General features: G+C 54.6%; 7 protein-coding genes across 7 annotated transcripts; 3 read left to right on the top strand and 4 right to left on the bottom strand.

The window, feature by feature from the left end:
- Positions 1-2302: 2302 nt before the first annotated feature.
- Positions 2303-3486, top strand: CkaCkLH20_01128 (glycosyltransferase family 17; the record flags this gene model as incomplete). Its single annotated transcript, XM_038883847.1, has 2 exons — positions 2303-3288; positions 3342-3486. The coding sequence occupies 2 exons, from the start codon at positions 2303-2305 to the stop codon at positions 3484-3486; spliced, it is 1131 nt and encodes a 376-aa protein (XP_038750439.1).
- Positions 3487-5828: 2342 nt separating this feature from the next.
- CkaCkLH20_01127 (arginine rich protein) lies at positions 5829-7571 on the bottom strand (the record flags this gene model as incomplete). Its single annotated transcript, XM_038883846.1, has 3 exons — positions 5829-6308; positions 6370-7293; positions 7347-7571. 3 exons carry the CDS (start codon positions 7569-7571, stop codon positions 5829-5831), a joined length of 1629 nt encoding a protein of 542 aa, XP_038750438.1.
- An 884-nt stretch (positions 7572-8455) lies between these two features.
- On the bottom strand, positions 8456-8896 carry CkaCkLH20_01126 (trafficking pga2; the record flags this gene model as incomplete). The annotated part of the gene is made up of 1 exon (XM_038883845.1): positions 8456-8896. One exon carries the CDS (start codon positions 8894-8896, stop codon positions 8456-8458), a length of 441 nt encoding a protein of 146 aa, XP_038750437.1.
- An 883-nt stretch (positions 8897-9779) lies between these two features.
- On the top strand, positions 9780-10225 carry CkaCkLH20_01125 (apoptosis-inducing taf9-like domain 1 family; the record flags this gene model as incomplete). The annotated part of the gene is made up of 3 exons (XM_038883844.1): positions 9780-9812; positions 9867-9990; positions 10047-10225. 3 exons carry the CDS (start codon positions 9780-9782, stop codon positions 10223-10225), a joined length of 336 nt encoding a protein of 111 aa, XP_038750436.1.
- Positions 10226-10519: 294 nt separating this feature from the next.
- CkaCkLH20_01124 (uncharacterized protein) lies at positions 10520-12138 on the bottom strand (the record flags this gene model as incomplete). The annotated part of the gene is made up of 2 exons (XM_038883843.1): positions 10520-12052; positions 12103-12138. The coding sequence occupies 2 exons, from the start codon at positions 12136-12138 to the stop codon at positions 10520-10522; spliced, it is 1569 nt and encodes a 522-aa protein (XP_038750435.1).
- Positions 12139-12394: 256 nt separating this feature from the next.
- CkaCkLH20_01123 (uncharacterized protein) lies at positions 12395-15207 on the top strand (the record flags this gene model as incomplete). Its single annotated transcript, XM_038883842.1, has 3 exons — positions 12395-12571; positions 12625-12652; positions 12701-15207. The coding sequence occupies 3 exons, from the start codon at positions 12395-12397 to the stop codon at positions 15205-15207; spliced, it is 2712 nt and encodes a 903-aa protein (XP_038750434.1).
- Positions 15208-17009: 1802 nt separating this feature from the next.
- CkaCkLH20_01122 (uncharacterized protein) lies at positions 17010-19587 on the bottom strand (the record flags this gene model as incomplete). The annotated part of the gene is made up of 4 exons (XM_038883841.1): positions 17010-17121; positions 17174-18220; positions 18269-18407; positions 18459-19587. 4 exons carry the CDS (start codon positions 19585-19587, stop codon positions 17010-17012), a joined length of 2427 nt encoding a protein of 808 aa, XP_038750433.1.
- Positions 19588-19839: the final 252 nt, after the last annotated feature.

The following is a 19839-nucleotide window of genomic DNA, read 5'->3' as shown; positions in this document are numbered from 1 at the left end:
GAGAAGCGCAGCGGCTGTTGGTTGGAGCTGGTGTCGCGCCGTCAGGTCCTGGCGCTGGCGCTGGGAGTTGGACTATTTTTCTGTTGCGGCGCAGGAACCCGAATGAGCCCCTTCCCTTGCCCTTCCTTGGGTAGCTAAGGTAGGCGGATTTCTCGTGTTAGGTACCAGTACGGAGTACCGCCGGTGGCTGGAGTAAATAGGTATTTCGGCTGGGCTGACTGAGGGGAAAACGGAAGACAGTGAGTGAGAGTGAATGACTTTGTGGAGAGGAGCCGCTAAGGTCGGGCGGCGGCAGGCACGTGGAGGGAGCCAGGGTACTAATACTGGCAACCGGACAGCAATCGGGTCGGCTACAGTTGACCTGATGCTGCTGATGCTGCTGACCCCTGTGGTCTTGGCTTTTCTTTGATCACCTCGTCTCGTGAAATGGTGAAATGTTGTTGGTTGGGCGAACAAGCGGAAGGAAACGGACGAGTTATTCCGTGGTGGTGAGCTGAATGAGTGGTTGAGGAGCAGCCAAGCAATCAGTTAGGCAACAGGCCAAATGAGGCTTCTTTCCCCTGCCGTCTTGTCAGCCTGGCCTTCCCAAGTCAGTCTGGATCGTCGACTAAAGTTGTACAGAGTGATGCTGTGTGCAAGTGCAACCAAGAATCAATGCAAGTGCCACTCGCAACTCTCTCTGTGTTTTCACTCGGCCCTCGGAGCAGAGACGGGCAGCTCGAAGACAGGATGTATCCGTGTGTTCGGACGAGGAAAGGAAGTCTGGGTTGACTGACAGCTGATCTGAGTTGAGTGAGATCTGAAAGTTGGAGTGAGTACCGACATGCGACACAAGTCAAGACAGAGACAATCAGAATGTCAGACAAGACATCTCACTAGCATTCGTAGGTATTAATTATGCGCATACAGAAATAGGAGACACTTCTCCTTACCCAGAGCGAGAGAGAGAGGGAAAGTCTGTTTGGCGCGGCCCCGCGATTGCATCGTATTGACGAGTTGGTGCTAGGGCGGTGCCTGTGCCGCAACACCCAGGTCCCAAACGGCCAACGATATAGCGCGCGCGCCGAGACACCCGGTTTGCCGCTGACTTTGTCCGTCGTGTTTTTGTTTAATTTAAGCTCTTGGGACAGGGGTTGAGAGCATGAACTAACCCCAACCCGGCCCAGTCCCAGTCCCAGTCCCAATGCCATCTTGTCCTCTGCATGTCCCACCCGATGACACGACACAAGCCTCACGTGAGTGCGAGTCTCTTCTCAATGAAAAATCTCCAAGAATCTCGAGTTGCGTTGGTCAAATGAGACCTGATGTTGTTGGTCCGCGATGCGCGATGCGACTTCGGTCTTTTCTCAGCACCAACGAGAAATATACCCTTGCAAAACAAGGGTCCATGAGGGAGCCAAATGGAGCCCGTACCTGCGTACGGTGCATATTTCCGGCGTAACCCCTGAACTGTGCCCCGTTTTGATCTGGCCGGGGCCGTGGACGCGGGCTTCCAACAGACTGAGACTTTCCCTAACGACTGAAGAACCAACGACGAGATTAGGAACCGCGATGAAGTGGGCAACTGCGGCACGGTATGAGCTTCTTCGCGCCAATCTCTTGGCGACACCGGCCACATAGCGGTTAGCTTCTGGACAACCGCTCATATCGCTGCCGAGCCGAGTGGCCTTGAAGACACCAAACCTGTCTTAATGTTTACAGTTGTCATGAGATCGCAGTCATCAATAACCTCAATAATGCGACCGTAACATCATTATGGGCGACACTATACTGAAGATAGATAAGCTTGGTGAGTATATATTACTGTTAAATGAATCATCAGCTAACCTTTCCACAAGATGAACACACCGACGGGATGGAACTATACCACCTTACTCCACGATGGCTGTGTCTGAACCGCAAGGACGGCTCTTGAGTTGACTGGCCCTTTGACCGAGAGCCTCCTCCCTCCGGCAACAATGAAAGTCCACCGGTAAATACAAGGGCAGGCAGCTATAGGCTCCCGTCGTTCTTGGAAGTGTTCGAGACCGACTCGGTGCAGCAACAGATTTGAACTCTGATGAGAGCTCAGGCCACCACTCATCGAGCCCTTCAGAGTTCAGCGACTTCAGGCCATACCCCTCATCGGCCCATGTATCTCGCCTCATCTCTTCGCGTGTAAGACACCTTGGCCCTCTGTCCTGGGCCGAACTCTCTTATTCCTCTCCTCATCCGCCGCCGGAGCGTAGACATGCGTGTCTCTCATCTGGCACCTCATCCGTTCTCTCTTTCGTGATATAGACAAACCACAAGATACCCCATCATGCCCGCCATGAACATGACCAAACCCTCCTCGAGCCACCAGATCAAGTATCTGGCCGTCGTCGCCTCAGTCGTCTTCATCTGGCTAGTCTGGCGCCTCGACCTCCACCAAGGCGTCGCCGAGCAAGCCCGCAAGATCGCCCATCCGCACATCAGCACGCCCTACGACGCCCTCAAAACGAGCGGCCTCGGCGGCCCGGGCCTCGCCAGCGGCGAGGTCCTCCCGCCCGAGAAGGCCGCCGAGTACTGCGACCACTACCGCCTCAAGCCCGCGGCCCACGACCTCGTCCGCCGCCGCAAGGTCTACGACCTCCTCCTCGTCAACACCGAGGTCGAGATGCTCGAGCTCCGCATGGGCCAGATGGCCCCTTACGTCGACTACTTCGTCATCCTCGAGTCCGACACCACCTTCACCGACCAGAAGAAGCCCCTCTACATCAAGGAGAACTGGGACCTCTTCCGCCCCTGGCACGACAAGATGATCCTGCGCCAGATGGACCTCGAGGCCCTCAAGGACGGCTCCACCTGGGACCGCGAGGCCAAGAGCCGCAACGCCATGTACGAGCAGGTCATCCCGGGGCTGACGGGCGAGCAGGCCGCGTCCGTCGACGACGTGCTCATCGTCTCGGACGTCGACGAGATCCCCAAGCCCGAGGTCCTCCGCGCGCTGCGCAACTGCGCGATCCCGCCGCGCGTGACGATCCACTCCAAGATCTACTACTACTCGTACCAGTGGCTCGCGCGCAACGACTGGACGCACCCGCAGGCGACGGTGTACCGCGGCGCCGACACGGTGCTGCCGGACGACCTGCGCCGGAACGCCGACGACCACCACTTCAACCACGGCGGGTGGCACTGCAGCTACTGCTTCAGCACGGTGGAGGAGATGGCGCAGAAGATCAACTCGTTCTCGCACGCCGAGCTGAACAAGCCCGAGTTCAAGGACCCGGACTGGGTTGTGCAGGTCGCGCGGAGGGGTCTCGACATGTAAGTCATCGTTTCCCCACAGACCCTTGACAAGTCACTAACACCCGTCACAGCTTTGGCAGAGGCGAGTCGAATTTCGACCGCGTGGAACACAACTACGACGTCCCGGACTACGTCAAGAAGAATCACGAAAAGTTCAAGTTCCTCCTGGACCGCGACCCTCCTAACGGCAATTTCAGGGACTACACGCCAAAGTAGAGACGGAAAAGTGTTGGCATGTGCTTTGTAGAGTGATCGGAGAGTCCGGAACGGACCCAGAAAAGACGGGATGGCAGGCGTTTGGGGCGTATCACTTGGACAACATGTTGGCGTACACAGCATGTACTATTACTACTTTTGTTTGGAATATTCCGTGAGAGCTCGTAACGAGTCTCACATATTCGACGCAGCAAAACCATTTGAGACGACATTCTCACATTCATTCTAAAGCTGCCGCTGCGCAATTCCATACTCCGCGGCACGCGTGGGATTCTGGTCCGTGTAAGTGAACACGACGACGAGGACGACAACGACAAAAGATGAGACGGAGCGTCCCAGAGGCCGAAATAAAGTTTCCCCAGACGGAACCGCCGGGAACTTCCTGAGACCGTCATGCCCATTCAGAAGCCCGGGTGGCCAATCTCCACCTCCACATTCCATGACAGGCCTGCCTTGACTTGGCGTTGCTGAATCCGACTCCCACAGAGACGAACCGAGTCGACCGATTTCCCAGGCCGTCTTGGGTGTCATTTCTCAGAAAAATTGCTTACCCCAATTAACACGTGGCGAGATGGGCGGATTTAAACAATTGCAGTGGTTACATCAATGAAAATGAGCAGAGCAACTGATCGCATACCAGATAACATGGAAACGTTCAGTACGATCTATGTTTAGTACTGCCTCCTCGCGATGCGGACTACTCCGCCTTCTTCTCTCAGAGTTCACAGACTCGAAACAGCCGCGAGAGTAACCTGGCTTGTCCAGCCGTTTCGAATGGCAGCCAGCCGGCTAAGGCTGAGAAAAGCGACGCAGCGTCGGCGAGGTGAACCCTGAAAAAGAGCCGCCGAGACGGCCCTGTAAACGGCGTTGCATACAGACGATGCGCTCGACGGACTGCCGCGGACATGGCAGGATGGGTCTGGCGAGAGTGGTGACTCGTATCGCAATAGGTGCTGTCGCCCGTAAGCGATGCCTGGATATGCTCTCTTACCATTACACTTTACAGCCAAATAAAGTTTTGACTGGTGATTGTGATGAGCACGGTGTGATTTGAGAATCGGGCCACTTTGCCAGGGTCCAGGGTTCTTCGGACACTTGTTCCCGTGCGGAATAGCCGCCTCCCTGCCGCCTCCGGTAGCCGGTCCGAGCCCGAACTTCAATGTGGGGCCGTCGCACGCCGGAACCGACCGTTCGACAGAGGAACGCGTTCTGAAGAACGGCCCTGATGGCCAACCCCCGCCCGATGCAAAAATTTAGCCCAACATAACTATGATATGGACAGGGGTGGCGACAGCAACGGAAGCTAGAGGTAGTGGGTATTGCATAATTGTATGATATCAAAAAGGAAAGATGCTATCCTGTGGCCTTCTTCTGAGGACCGAACACCCTTCGGCCACTGGAGAGAGCTTTCCACAGTTCATGACTATGAGCCTGTTGCCAGGACGAAGACTGCATTCTCGTTTCCAAGAGATTACCTGCCGCAGGAGCCGGACGACTAGGCAGCGGCTCCTAGCGGCTCCTGCTTCTTCGACGACTGCGGCTGACATCTCTCTTGTCTCGGCGCGACGAGAGGCTCCTATCCCTCCGGCTTCGACGATCACGGTCCCTGTCTCTGTCCCTGTCACGATCCCGACGATCCCTGGACCTGTCTCTATCACGGTCCCTCTCTCTGTCGCGGTCTCGACGATCTCTCGACCGATCTCTATCCCTCGACCGGTCCCTATCCCGGTCTCTATCTCGTCTGTCGCGGTCTCTGTCTCGGTCCCGATCCCGATCCCGATCCCGTTCGCGTTCCCTAGCACGGTCCTTGGTTCGGCTCCTGCTCCGTGAGCGGCTGCGGCGACGGTCATCACGATCATCTCTTGCAAGATCGTGTGGTCGCTCCCTGTCTCTACCAGGAGGCACGTACCGATCTATCTCGTCGAGATCGCGCTTGCGTTTGGCTTCGGGAGATCGCTCCCCTGTGCTTCTCTTATCATCGATTCCAGGGACTGGCATACCCTTCTCCCGAGCCTCACGCTGCGCAGCGAGATACGCCTTGGCTTCCTTCTCTCGCTTCCGGACCTCGTCCATCTTCGTCGACTCCCTGACGTCCTGGTCCTTATCCAGTTTTGACGAGGACCTGACGGCTGAAGAGGTGGGACGTGACCGTGATCTACTTCTGCGATCGCGTTCCCGGTCCCGGTCCTTAACCTTTTCCGGCGAACGGTCTCTTCTTGTGCGAGAACGGCTGCGCTCTTGGCGGATGGAATCACGTCGATCGGTTCGCGGAGACCTACTCCGGTCTCTCTTGTCTGCACGTGTCCGAGATGGCGAGCGGGATCTCTCACGTCTCTCTGACCTCAAGCGAGACCGGCTCCTATCCCTTCTCTCGACTCGAGTCCTGGAGCGGCTTCGGTCACGGCGCTCCGTCCGGGGCTGTGAGCGACTTCTGTCTCGTCTATCGCGGCGATCGCGACTGCAGTCTCTTGCACCGCGAGATCGAGAACGACTCCTATCGCGTCGATCATGGCGTGTGCGAGAACGGCTGCGGTCCCGTCGAGCTCGGGTGCGAGAGGGAGACCGTGTCCTATCACGTCTCTCAGTACGCGTTCTAGATCGACTCCGGTCCCGTCGAGTCCTGGACCGGGACCGAGACCTGTCGCGCCTGTCGCGAGAGCGATCACGACGCGGAGATCTGGAGCGACGGTCACGTCTACGACGGTCATCGTCATCCCGTGTGCGCCGTCGGTCATCGTCGCGGTCGCGGTCCTTTCCATCGTCTTTCGGTTTGCTGGGGCTTCTAGCCCGTCGCTCGGCAGTTTCTGCCTTCGGGGTCGCAGCTACACTAGTATCTCGGGTTTCTTTCTTGACGGGTTCGGAAGATTTCTTAGGCTCCGAAACCTTGGGCGAATCGCGTGAAGCGGCCTTCTTGATGGGCATGATGGCAGACGCCGGCGCCAGCTTTCTAGGCGGGGGCGCCAGTGCTTCATCAATCTCCATCTCCGGTTGCTTCGCAGTGTGGCGAGTGCTATCGCGCAGGAGGTCCAGAAGAGCCTCCTCCTCGAGCCTCTTCAAATCTTCCTGTGAGAGATTCTTCTTGGCTTGCTCGGTGGCCTCTTCTCGCTCCTTGCGTCTGCGTTCCTTTTCCTCTCGGCGTTCGCGTGAGCGCTCGGCATCACGTTCACGATCACGCTCGCGATCACGCTCGCGGTCCCTCTCCCTACGACGGCTGCGGCTTCTGCTCCTGTCGCGGTCGCGGTCGCGGTCTCGATCTCTGTCTCTGTCTCTGCTCCGCTCCCTGTCTCTTTGGCGGCGGCGTTCTTCTCGCTCGGCGTCTCGTTCAGCCTGGAGCTTCTCCCTAGCAGCTCTTCGGGCGTCCCGTTCGGACTTGCGTTGTTCTTCTGCCTTTTCGCGCTCCTTTTCGAGCTTCTTACGCTCTTCCCGGGCGATCTTGCGCTTCTCTTCCTCAATGGCCAGCTCCTTCTGCCTCAACTCTTCGCGAAGTCGTTCGCGACCTGCTCGTCTTGCCATCGTGTCTGCATGATATTCTTCGTCCGTCTTGGATCCTCGCTGTTGCTCCGCAGTAGCCTCCTCTTCGCCGATGTCAGTGCGACGCAGCACCCGCATGCGCTCTTCAATCGCATTCTTGTCAATGAGCTGTGTAATAACTTGCTCGGCCTTCTGATAAACGCCGGATCGTTCGAGAGCGCCATCGATGAGAGCAGCAGCCTTGCCCCGGTCGAGCGTGAGAAGCTGTTGCGGATTTCGTTCGACTTCTTGTTCGGCGACCTCGAGGATAGCTTTTTTGACCTGTTCTTCGTAGTCCTGTCGGTTGTTGTCAGTGAACAGCTGGTGACCAGGCGCAGAGCCAGGCTTACACTGGCGGCGAATTTATCCCAAACTTCCTTGCGAATGGCGTCGTAGCCACCCTTCTTCTTGAAGCTGTGCGCCAGGGAATCTATGGCTGCTCGGGTAGCAGACGGTAGTGGAAGATCGGACGCCTTGTATTGCCTGGGTGCCGGTGTGTCGTTGCTAGCCGCAGCCTGGGAAGTCACATCTGCAGAGGCGGTGGCCATCGCTGCCGGAAGCGCAGACGTCGCCATCTTGTCGGGGGCCCAGGTTGGGTGACAGCTGAGCGTTTGCGCCTTTCAGCAGCTAAATGAGTATTGTGAAAGGGTGTTGCGAGAATGTTGCTAGTCGTCGCATGAGGGGTAATTTTGACACCTAAATTTCAGTCGATCGAGGCCGCCGTTGGTGCGACTCCCGTCGATGATGTTGCGGCGATAGCGTCGTGGAAGTGGTGATTTTGTAAGAAAGAAAGGATTCTAGAGACGCGTTTGGGAAGCGCCAGAGGAACTGACTTCTCGAAATCCACTGCGCTGTGCAGTTCGGACAGTGGGGCTGGCCAGGGGTGAATGCAAAGTTTAGTGGCACCTCTATCCCTGAGTTCAGAGTGCCATGGTCCAAGCGTCTGGGCAGCAAAACAGGAGTCGACCAGCTACCCTGTGACCCTCAGGCTACCTTATTGTAGTGTATTGTGTTGGCGAAAAGGTCTTGCTACGACAAAGTTAGATCAACGTGAATCGGCATCGCATTTTCATCACGATGAGTACCAACATTCGAGTTGCATTCCCGATGAAGGTTCATGTCTTGCTTTACGGTGGTTTCAACGTATCATGGAGGATTAACGAGAAATAATGATCAAATATAAGAATGTTGACAACCTAAGTTTGTAAGCTGAATGAAGGTCCAACAACCAACTCGGCTGATTGTCCAACATGACGTGCGCTTGGTACAGTATGAGGTCGACCACTGGGTGTTTAACATCGGACACATTCACTCGTCAAGAAACACCAAACAGCCCAGAATGATCGCAACTCAGCCGCCAGAAAGCATCAGAAGTTACGTATTAAAAATGCTAAGCGACCACCAGAGTAGAACGCCATCAAAACAGCCGCCCATTGTCCTTCGGCATATCGTGACTTTTCTACTCCTTGACCAAGAACTCTTCAATATCCTTGTCCTCGTCATCCTCCTGCAACTGTGCGAGCCTCTTCTCCTCGACGTCAATCATCTTTTTGAGCACGTCGCGCTGCCTCCTGCGCGCCTTCTTGCCCCAATCGGTCGCCGTCGTGGAGCCGGGGGCCTCCTCGTCGTCGTCGCTGTTCTCGGGGATCTCGACCTGGCCGCGCAGGGTGTTGGGCTGGACCTTGGCCTTCGCGGCGTTGGGATCCTCGATGGGAGCCTCGTGCTCCTTCATCTGCTTGCCGCCGGCCAGCTTCATAAGGTAGGGTCGGAGGAGGCAGTAGGCGCCGACGATGATAACGAGGCGGATCCATTTCTCAGGGGTCATGCCATCGAGGGTGCCTCGCAGGTTGGTGCTGAAGCGTGTCCAGATTGTGGTGAGGAGGTCGAAGATGCCGGCCATTTTGGCGATGTGGTTGCGAGATGGGTGGGTGAGGGGTTTGCGGAGGCTCTTAGGGAAGCAAGGCGATTGATGATCGATGGCGGTCTGCGATATAGGTGCAGCCGTTCAATTAGGGTCGGTTCAGCCGGATGAGATGGCGGCTTTTGAGGGAATAACAAAAGAAATGCGATGCGGGTTAGGATCAAGCTAGGTCGAAAGAAAATGTCGCGACGCTGACAGAGCGCAGGAAATTCCGCGCAAAGGCCCCACGTGGAGGAGCCCACCAAGGTAACTAACTTTGTCCAATTGGTGGCACGATGTTGGAGAAATGTTGGAGGCTCAGCGCTTTCCAAGGGTCTTACAGGGGGCTTGTCAGTGATGTCACAGCGCGTTGCCTCAAACGATGCCGCTGAGAGTTCGCCAGTGTTGAGATCTCCGATGTGAGTTCCATGTGAGATGCAGTAAGGTCTTCGCAAAAAATTGCAGCGTGACGGAGCGGTTCTTGATGATTTGATGGCAAGCCGATTTTCATTTACAGGATTGGCGTCTAGAGATCGAAATTCACAAGGTGCTTCATGCCATAAAAGCTTAGTCATCCACTACCACGAAATACCCGCGAAATCATGTGATTGTTCACCTCAACATCCCCAAGTTCAAGACTTGTCAACCACCAGCTTCCCGGACTTGACCCGAAAGCATCCGGGCGTCCTTTCCAGGGCTACCATCTCTGTTTGCTGCCAGTGACGCATTTGTGTCGAAATCGCGTGTGTGCTGGTCCAGTTGTCCAGCGCCCGTGACAACCTTCTTTCGACATCAACGACGCGCCCGTCGCGTAAAGTGGAAAACGCATCAAGTCCGCATATCAACGACTTCTCGGCAAGCTCCTCGCCAAATCAAGTGCAACATGCCTGAATCACTGAGCGAAGAGCAGCGAGAGGTATGCAGACATTCTTTCCAGACGTCAAGTCCATCCCGCTAATCCCGCACACAGCGCCTCAAGGCCGCTCTCTGGTTCTCCATCGGCAAGATCGTCGACGAGGAGTCACTCAAACAGAACTGCAACGCGACTCCCCAATTCATCGGCGCGCTCACCGAGATGGTCTGGTCTCAAATAGGTCAGTGACTCCATAATTCCTGCTCTCCTCGACTCGAGTTGCTAAATCGCCCGTAGAGTCCGTTGCCATTGACCTGGAGAACTTCAGTCGGCATGCCTCGAGGTCCCAGGTGAGGACCGAGGACGTCATGTTGCTGGCGAGGAAAAACCCCGATCTTCTGGACTTGGTCAAAGAATTTGTCCAGAAGAAGGAGGCGGAGAAGGCGAAGAAGGGCAAGGGCAAGGAGAGGAGGTGAATCATGGGCACGTGCTGAAATATGGACAAATATGGAGTGGAAGAGGGGCTTGGTCGGTGTACTTGATGATACCCAAGACTTATGATTCTTATGAGCTGCAATCGACATGTAAACGAAATGAAAAATTTCCAGCATCGTCATAAAAAATAGTGTCTTTGAGTAAACTACTGAGTGAATACTTGGTATCTTGTACTAACCAGACGCGCCAAACTCCTATCCTTGAAAAGGAATCACCTTTGATCCTTTTACTAAGCCCTTTTTCATCCCTTTGAGTCTCCATGATGCATGCCAGACCTAATCCTGCTGTCGGCGGCGTTCTTCAGCGGCTTCTTGCTCATCCAGTTCATTAAACAACTTCCACTCTTCTTCCGTGAGATGAAACCAATGGGCAAGGCCCGTGACCAGAGCCCAAAGCTCGCCTGCAATCACAAGATGTATGAATTCCAATCCGAGGAAATTCGTGACCCCTCTCATAGTCATGCCACTGAAGATATTGATCTCATGGATGTCATTTAAGGGAAGCCCCATTCTATGACGGTAGGACCTCGCGACCAGACGCAGAGCAAAAGCTTCATACGGCGATACTAGAATATATCCAGATATGACCGTGAAGATGTCAGACGCCAGACATGCGGGGAGCCTGGTCAGCATGGTGTCCAGGTACTGCACGGTGTGGCCATAGCCAGATCCTTCTGGACCAGCGCTGGGTCGAAGCTCGGCGGACCATAATCCCGGAGGAGCGTCGGTCGACTCTGTAGCTTCAACGTCGAAGCTGATCAGGGTTGCGCTGACACCTCCATCCTCTTCATCATCGCTGCCGTAATCATCCCCTCTAGCTGAAAACGTGCTCGGGCGACGGACTGCCTGGACCGGGGCTGCTTCGCTGGTCTCCTGGGTGATGTCATCATTCGTTTCGTCGTGCACCTCGGAGAAAGGCTCTTCATGCGCTGGCTCAAGCTCTGGCTCCGGGTCGGGAATTTGGGCGATCGGCGCCTGCGGTGGAAGAGGTGGTGGCGGAGGCTTGCGCTGGTGAACTGTGTTCGGCAGTCGTCCATAGAACTCTTGCCACAAATGTCCGGTGACTTCAGTCCAGACCTGTCCCCAAATGACGAACGATACGAAGGGAAGAGCGTTGAAAGCCCACGCGCCAGCATATCGCGCCAAAGACGCTGCGCTGAAGTCCGGTGGTGGTTCGGGGGCCGCAATAGGTGACGAAGATGATCCCGGAATGAAGAAACTCAAAGACGGAAACCATTTGTTAGAGGGTATGATGTCCAGCCTCTGAAGGAAGACGTAAAGCTGAAGATGCACTCGAATGTATGACAGGCCGGCGTTGATCAACTTGTTTTTTCTGGGGAAAGGATACAAGTAGTATGTCGCCATCTTGAAGGCGTGGCCGCTGAGAAAGGTGGGCAGGCCGGTTCCGAGAGAACTCGCGATCGAGCGCTGGCCAATCTCCTTTTGAAGGAGCTCGAAAAAAGAGATGTCGGCGTAGCGCTTGTAGAGAAGAATGCGCAGTCGCATGCCGTTGATGCCCCAGACTCCTCCTATCTCCAGTGCTCGTCCGAAACGGAGCAGCCGAGTGCCGACAGCATCTTCGTAGTTAAAGTATCGCCGTACCGAGTCGACCTCTGCAGTGGAGGGTGCATTGTCGGACTCCGCGACTCCTATGACTTGCATGACCTCGTTATGAGCCCGCACCATGTCGCGATTCATTCGCTTCGTCTCGGGGTTCATCGGTCGGCCGCGACTGTCGTATTCCTGCTCAGGTGCCCGAGGGTCGGCTTCTCCTTCGCCTTCGACCACATCGTCAAACGGCGACCGGCCCTGGTCAAAAAAGTTAGTTGAGTATCATGATGAGCATCCAATAGACATACCAGAGCCTGCGCCGTCAAAGGACCTAGTCTCGTCATTTGGAGAGACCGCTATGGTCTTGTGGCATGAATGCCAGTGTTCAATAGGTCATAAGCCGGGATGTGCTTCAGGAAAGCTTCCGCTCCAGTGTCGTGGTGTCGGGAGACGGGAGCTTGGGATGCAGCACCAAGTGGGGCATCGATTAGATAACGCTATCGATAAGCATCATCCCGCCGATGGGAAAGAAAAATTTCTAGACTTTCTGCCCCGAAACTGCTTATCGCGGTTGATCGTGTTGCTTCAACAATCTGCAACATGGCGAGCAAACAGCCTTTCAAGACCACTTTCGAACCGGAAAGGGTCATCCGCCCTATCTTCACCGGCGGATCTGTCGCATTGGACAATGGTGCCAAAATTCTGGCCACTCCTTTAGGGGAGGACGCGATTTTGACCAACCCTTCTAATGGAAAGCATCTCGCGAAGATCGAAGGAGTATGCGCCCCGAGACATGCTCAATTGGTGTAGATCTGACAGTGCTATTTTAGGATGGCGAACAAATCTCAACTTTGACTTGTACGTCTTGCCGGTATTGCGATTGAACGTAGCTAACAGCAACTTTAGTGACACCCTCCGGATCTCATCTCATCATTTGCTCCCGATCTTTGTCCATGAAAATCTACGCCCTGAAGACCACTGAAGACGGAACGATCGAAGCGAAGTGCACGAGATCCCTCAAGCCCCACGGCACCCCTGTTGTCGTTCTCGCCGTCGACCGAACGAGCACCCTTCTTGCGACCGGAGGAACCGACGGAGCGATCAAGGTCTGGGACATCGTCGGAGGCTACGTTACGCACACCTTCCGCGGTCCAAGTGTCCTCGTTTCAGCCCTCCACTTCTTCGAGGTTGCGGCGCGATCGAACGATGCCGAGGTTGAGAAGGCTGGAAAGAAGGGCAAGAAGTCGAAGCAGACCGAGGAGCAGGACGACAGCGTCACAACGACCAACTGGCGTTTGATGTCTGGTAGTCAGGACGGAAAAGTGCGGGTTTGGGATCTTCACAAGCGCGCTGCTGTTGCAAGCCTAGACTCCCACGTCTCGAACGTCCAGGGCCTGGATTACTCGCCCGAACAGAATGCGATTGTGTCGGCAAGCAGAGACAAGACGATCATCTGGTGGGATGCGAAGTCTTGGAAGTTGCGGAAGGTTGTGCCGTGCCTCGAGCTCGTCGAGGCTGTTGGGTTTGTGAATGGTGGTCGTTTGACCTACTCGGCGGGAGCCAAGGGTTGTCTGCGCATTTGGGATACGGACACCGGTCGCGAGTTGACGAAGGACCAGCCTGCGAAGGCCGAGGCCGAGAGCATTGTCAGCGCTGTTTCTCACCCAGAGCTTCCTTTCATTCTCTGCGTGCAAGTGGACCACACCCTGGCGCTCTACAAGGTGCCCGAGAAGGACGCCGTCGAAGGTTCTATGTTGGAGCCTTTCAGGCGGATTTCCGGAACTCACGACTCGATCATCGATCTTAACTACCTACTCCCCGACCGCTCCCTGCTCGCCTTGGCCACTAACGCCGAAGATATCCGTATCGTGTCCGTCAAGGACTCGAAGGCCGACCCAGCGGATGAGAACTCCGCGTACTTTGGTCAAGACTTGGCTCTGCTGAAGGGACACGATGATATCATCGTTTCTTTGGATGTGGATTGGTCTGGATACTGGATTGTGACGGGCGCGAAGGACAACACTGCTCGTCTCTGGCGCGTCGATCCTGCGAACAACTCTTTCACATGCTACGCCACCTTCACCGGTCACACCGAGTCGGTGGGTGCCGTTACACTCCCTAAACAGCCCCCGGCCGAATCAACAGCACAATTCAAGGACCCTCTGAACCACCCACCACCCTTCCTCTTCACCGGTTCTCAGGATCAGACCGTCAAGAAGTGGGATATTCCCAGGGAAGCTCAGCAGGGCAAGAAGGGGGGACGTGCAGTCTTCACCAGAAAAGCCCACGACAAGGACATCAACGCTATGGATGTTCACCCCTCAAGTCAGCTCTTTGCCTCTTCGTCCCAGGACAAGATGGTCAAGATTTGGTCCGTGGCGGAGGGTGAAGTTCAGGGTATCCTGCGCGGCCACCGCAGAGGTGTGTGGTCCGTCAAGTTCGCCCCTGCGCAGTGCCCGTCCATCCAAGGAGACGAGGGCCAGGTCGCTGGCAAGGGTGTTGTCTTGACGTGCAGTGCCGACAAGACTGTGAAGCTGTGGAGTCTGAGCAACTACTCTTGCATCAGGACATTCGAGGGTCACTCCAACAGTGTCCTGAAGGTTGCCTGGTTGAACATGCCTAAGCCTGAAGGCAAGGGCAAGAAGCAGATTCAGTTCGCCAGTGCCGGCAGCGACGGCCTGGTCAAGGTCTGGGACGCCAACTCCGGCGAGGCTGAGTGCACCCTGGACAACCATGAGGACCGTATCTGGGCTTTGGCCGTCAACCCCGCTGACAACACCATCGTCTCCGGCGACGGTGACTCGATCGTAACTTTCTGGAAGGACACCACCTCCGAGTCTCAGGCCGCTGCCACCGAAGCTGCCCAGAAGCTGATCGAGCAGGAGCAGGAGCTCGAGAACCACATCCACGCCGGCTCCTACCGCGATGCCATCGTCCTCGCCCTCCAGCTCAACCATCCCGGCCGGTTGCTGAGCCTGTTCACCTCCGTCGTGACCTCCAGCACCCCCGAGCAGGGCAGTCTCTGCGGGCTCAAGGCCGTCGACCAGGTCCTGGCCACCCTCTCCGACGAGCAGATCTTCACCCTGCTCCTGAGGCTGAGAGATTGGAACACGAACGCCCGGACGGCGGCGGTTTCCCAGCGCATCCTCTGGACCCTCGTCCGCAGCTACCCTGCGTCCAAGTTCTCGAACCTCTCCGTCAAAGGGGCTCGCGGGCAGAAGAGTCTCAAGGAGGTGCTCAACGCGCTCAAGGTGTACACGGAGAGGCATTACAGAAGGATGGACGAGCTTGTGGACGAGAGTTATCTGGTGGAATATACCCTGCGGGAGATGGATAGTCTCGCGCCTGCGATAGAAGATATTGCTATGGAGGACGCGATGGATGTGGAGAGAGATGTCGTTATGGTGTCTTGATCGAATGTAGTAATATAGAAGCCATTGAATGTTGAAGCATGCTTGCTCTGATTCCTTCCCAGTGAGATGTACAGCATAAATGTGTCGATATGACTCCCCGATGTAAATGATTTGCCGATGAACTTCATCTCATGGGCTTTCCGTCAATAAGACCCCTGAGCCTCCCTCCGAATCGCTATCTGAGTCCTCATCCGAGCCTTGCAAAACAAGTACGTGAGGCTCATTCCCGGACTCATCGTCCGACCCCTCTCTTGAAGCATTGTCCGAAACCGAAGCGTCTTCTCCCTCGCACCTCGAATTCTCCAGCCGTTCCTCATATTTCAACAACTTTTCGATGGCCTCCTTGGTGAGGGTTTCGTCTTCGCCCCACGTTTGTCTCATGCCCTCAACATATTCCCGCATTAGCTTTATCGCCTCCTCCGCTCGACCAAGTGAATATAGACCTTGTTGTAAGTTGTACATTGTGACCAAGGTCGTCTCGTTGGCAAGGCCGAAAATTTGGCGTTGGGCTTCGAGAGTTTCCTCGTACATCTTCGTCGATTCTTCGAGCCGACCCGACATCCATAATGCTTTCGCTAACTCACCCATGCTTTGCAAAGTCCGCTCAGCTTTAGACCCGTAGACTTGTTTCCTCCCTTCCAAGCATTCTTCAAATAACTTTGCTGCATCCTCCACACGGCCGAGTTTTCTCCATGAGTACGCCAAATCATGCATAGAGGATAGAGTGAGCTTGTGCCCATGTCCAAGGACCCGTTTCCTACTTTCAATGCATTCATCAAACAACTTTGCTGCATCCTCAATACGACCGATTTTGGTCCATGAGTATGCCAACTCATGCATAGTAAATAAAGTATCCTCGTGCATGTGTCCAAGACTCTGTTTCCTACCTTCAAGGCATTCCTCGAACAACCTGGCTGCGTCCTCTCCACGACCGACTTTTCTCCTCATGCATGCTAAATCATGCATACTAGACAGTGTTTCATTGTGCCTATCGCCATAGGCTAGTAGCGCACCCTCGAAATGCTCTTGACGCAGTTCTTCTGCTTCTCGTAGATCACCAATACCTTCCAAGGCCGCTGCCAGAGAACGTTTGCCCAACAACGTGAAGATACTCGTGTTGCCCCATATCCGTCTCGCTTTTTCCAGCACGCGTCGAAGTATCTGTGCCCTTTCCATTTTGTGACCCTGCTTCCCACGCACATCCGCCAACACCTGGAGACTTCTCAGTGTGGATGGATCGTCCTCTCCGAATGCTTCCGTCTGGTCCTCGACTAACTTTGAAAGCAGGATGTGGGCTTCTTCCAACCGATTTTGTGCGATATAAACGTGAGATAAAACTCTGATGGTTGCGTCCTGCTTGTTCAACGGCCTAGCACTTGCAGCTATGAGGCGCAAGCTCAACTCCTCGGACTCTGTCAATCTGTTCGTCTCAAAGTATAATAGGGCTAGATCATGCATGGTGCTTAGGGTATGTTCGTGTTCCTCCCCCATTATCCTTTTTTCCACTTCCAATCTTTGCAGATGCAGTTGTTCGGCCTTCAAATACTCGCCCTGTTGGTTGTACGTCCTGGCCAGGAAATAGTTGGCGGTCAACGTTTTGGGGTCTTCTTTGCCCCGCAATCGTTCACGAATCTCGAGCAGCCTGAACAGTAACTTCAAGGCTTCGTCGAACTGCCCTAGTTCGCGGTACACTTCTGCTAAATTTTGCATGCTCTCCAGTGTACGGTCATCCTCTTGACCCAGTAGCTCCGCTCGAGCCCCTAGAGCTCGCCTCTGATATCGCGCTGAGTCTTCAAAGAATCTCAGAGAAAATAAGTGCGCAGCAACCTCGCAGTTGATGTAGGCCGCTTGAATGCGGGGCTCTCGCTCATCGAGTTGAGCGCGTCCCAAGACTGCCAATGCGTGAGGAAGGTACTTCTGACACTTTTCCCGGTTCTTATGTCTGCTAAAGGGGTAAGACCGATACATAGTCGCAATGGCGCTGTTTGCATATGAATCCATGCTTTTTTCGTCGATCAATCGTTTATGGGTTGTCAACTGCACTAGCCTGTGCATATCAAACAAGTCGTCGCCAGCCTTGGAGATGAATGAGAATGCGAGAAGAGTACCCAAGACTTTGGTAACCTGTAAAGCAACATTGCCTTTTTCAAAGGGATCCTCGGAAGACGACAGTTCCTCGAGCCTGTCGTAGCAGTAGTCCCGAATGAGCCGTTTGGGAATGCCCTGACGATCGAGAAGACTGGCGAATGACAAAGCATCGCTTGCCAACGGATATTGCTGCTTGATTTGGTTGAAGGAGATCATCCAAGTTGCCGTAAGCGCGTGCGGTGTCTCCGAATCCCGCCCAACTGCCTCGAAAGGCTCGCTTAGGCGTTCCACTAGACTTAGATCACTTTGATCTAGCAATTTAATGTATTCGTTGATGGATATGGAATTTTCGTTGATGAAGGATGCCGCCTGCGCAATGGCTAATGGTAGGTGTTCTAGCCGATTCGAGAGAAGTGACGTCTCCTGAGACGAGATGTCCTCGATCTCAGATAGTAGGGAGTGCAGCAGTGATTCGGTCTCCGTTTCGGTCATACAGCCGACCTCGATGATGTTATCCTTTCCTGGAGCGAGTCTCAAGCCTGCTTGCTTATTCCTAGTCGTGATAAGAACAGAACCATGGTTGCAATTAGGTATGAAGCGCCCAACGCAAGTTTCTGCTTCTGGATTTTGACTGCTCAAGTTGGGATCCTTGTTCGATCGGCTTGGAGGGAAGAAGACTTCGATATCATCGGCGTTGTCAATGACAAGAAGCCAGCGCCCGGCCTTTCTTCTGTTTTCGAGCCATTTTTTGACCAGAGTGAGGATATCGCCAGTGGTTTCGTGTTCCGCAATGTTGCATTCTTGAGCTATCTCAGTGAAAGCCTGACGAAAGCGATCGATGTTGCTCGCATGAACCCAAAAGACGTGGGCGTCGGGGAATCTGTCTTGAAACCAGTAACAGTAGGCCAGTGCTATCTGTGTTTTACTACAAGTCATCAGCACAACGTAAGGACCTCACCAACAGGAGTCATACCCAACGCCACCTAGGCCGTAAAGCGCGAGTCTTGTGTGTGCCTTCTTGTCACTGTTTGCGTGGCCGTAAAGCTCTCTCAGCTTGCCGAAGACTTCCGAACGGTCAACGAAATCTGGGTTTTCAGGGTAGGGCACAAGAACTATCAAATTTAGTGAGACACACGAAAGCAAGCCAAACGAGGTAGACTGACAGGTTGGACCAGATTCTGCTGTGCTTTCAGTGGCCGACCTTGAAGGGTGACTAGCCTGCTCGGCTGCTGACGCTATCGCGGAGACGTATTCTCCAAGGATCAGCTTCGTGACAGAAGCAGCTACTGCGGCCGCGAAGGCCTGCCACTCTTTGTTTTTGTGACTGTCGGCATAGTCGCATACTGCCTTCACGACGATGCAAGGAATAGCCTTCCACACACCGGCACCTTCCATCTCGAACGCAATAATATCGTGCTCTTGAGCCACCTTGTCGCGATGTTGCCCTGACTTCATCACAGTGTCTCCCGAGCCTACATTGCCAAAGAAAACTCGTGGTCCTGGCTTCGCCGTGGTCGCAGTGTCCCCATCTACGCCAAGCTTCCGTTGCTGCAGGATATCGATCCGTGTTCTGGCTGTCTGATAGTTGATATCGCACTTCAAATCGGAACAAGATGCTGTTTTCGCTTCGTTGCAGATATTGCCTTCGCCACAAACGCACTGTGACTGATTTTGATGCCTGTGGAGGTAGTTCGCTTGGAAGAGGATGTCTGTGTCATCTCCAGGACGCATGTATTTCAACGGGCGTCCGTTTGCTGCACTTTTCTGCTGGAGCGCTTCTATCGCTTTGGGGATTCGAACGTGTAGTCGATCAATCTGGTGATCCATTTTCAAATGGCGAAAATATGAACCGGCTTCTCTGCTTTGCACGTCCGACCCGCCGGTCGCAGTGTTTCTGACGAATTCGTCAGGATACTGCCGACCGTAGTCGTATTCAACAACACGGTCGGCGATGACTACGTCACCCAGCAGAACTTGAACGTTGGGCTTCGGGTTTGGCACTCCACCGCATATGCCGCACAAGAAAGCCAGCTTGACGGCGGTGAAGCTATGGCGTAAGCTCGTTGTCGCGCCCGCGGCCTCGACTTTTCCCATCTCGAGTAAGGCCAATACAACATTATGCTGACCTATGCGACCCAGTGTGTATGTGTTGTAGTCGCCAAGCGATTTGCCGAAGTCTTGCCCTTCCCAGATTTCATCAAACACCAAAGTGGCGGCATTGTATTCGAGAGGAAGAGCGCATACTATCGCCACACCGAACTCGTCACGACGAGTTGGTCTCGACATCGTCATAACCCTCTGTCATCGACCAGTGGTGTTGCTGTTGCTACTAACTCGTGCGTTAGTGAGGCATTTGAAGATGATTCTAGAGAAATCCTTCGGAAGCAAAAGACAGCCGCTAAGTGAGCGGGGTTTCCTTCCTATCTATCCACTCAGCTGTACGCAAGGCTGCGACTGCCGTACCTAGGTAGCTTGCATCAGCTTATCCCTCAGAACTGCCTCAACTGGGAAACATACGCAACGTCCAGCTGCGACCCTCAAACG

The sequence above is a fragment of the Colletotrichum karsti genome, assembly GCF_011947395.1.
Source record: "Colletotrichum karsti strain CkLH20 chromosome Unknown Scaffold3, whole genome shotgun sequence".
Lineage (NCBI taxonomy): Eukaryota > Fungi > Ascomycota > Sordariomycetes > Glomerellales > Glomerellaceae > Colletotrichum > Colletotrichum karsti.
The sequence above is the reverse complement of the archived record's forward strand: the minus strand, read 5'-3'. Positions and strand labels throughout refer to the sequence as shown.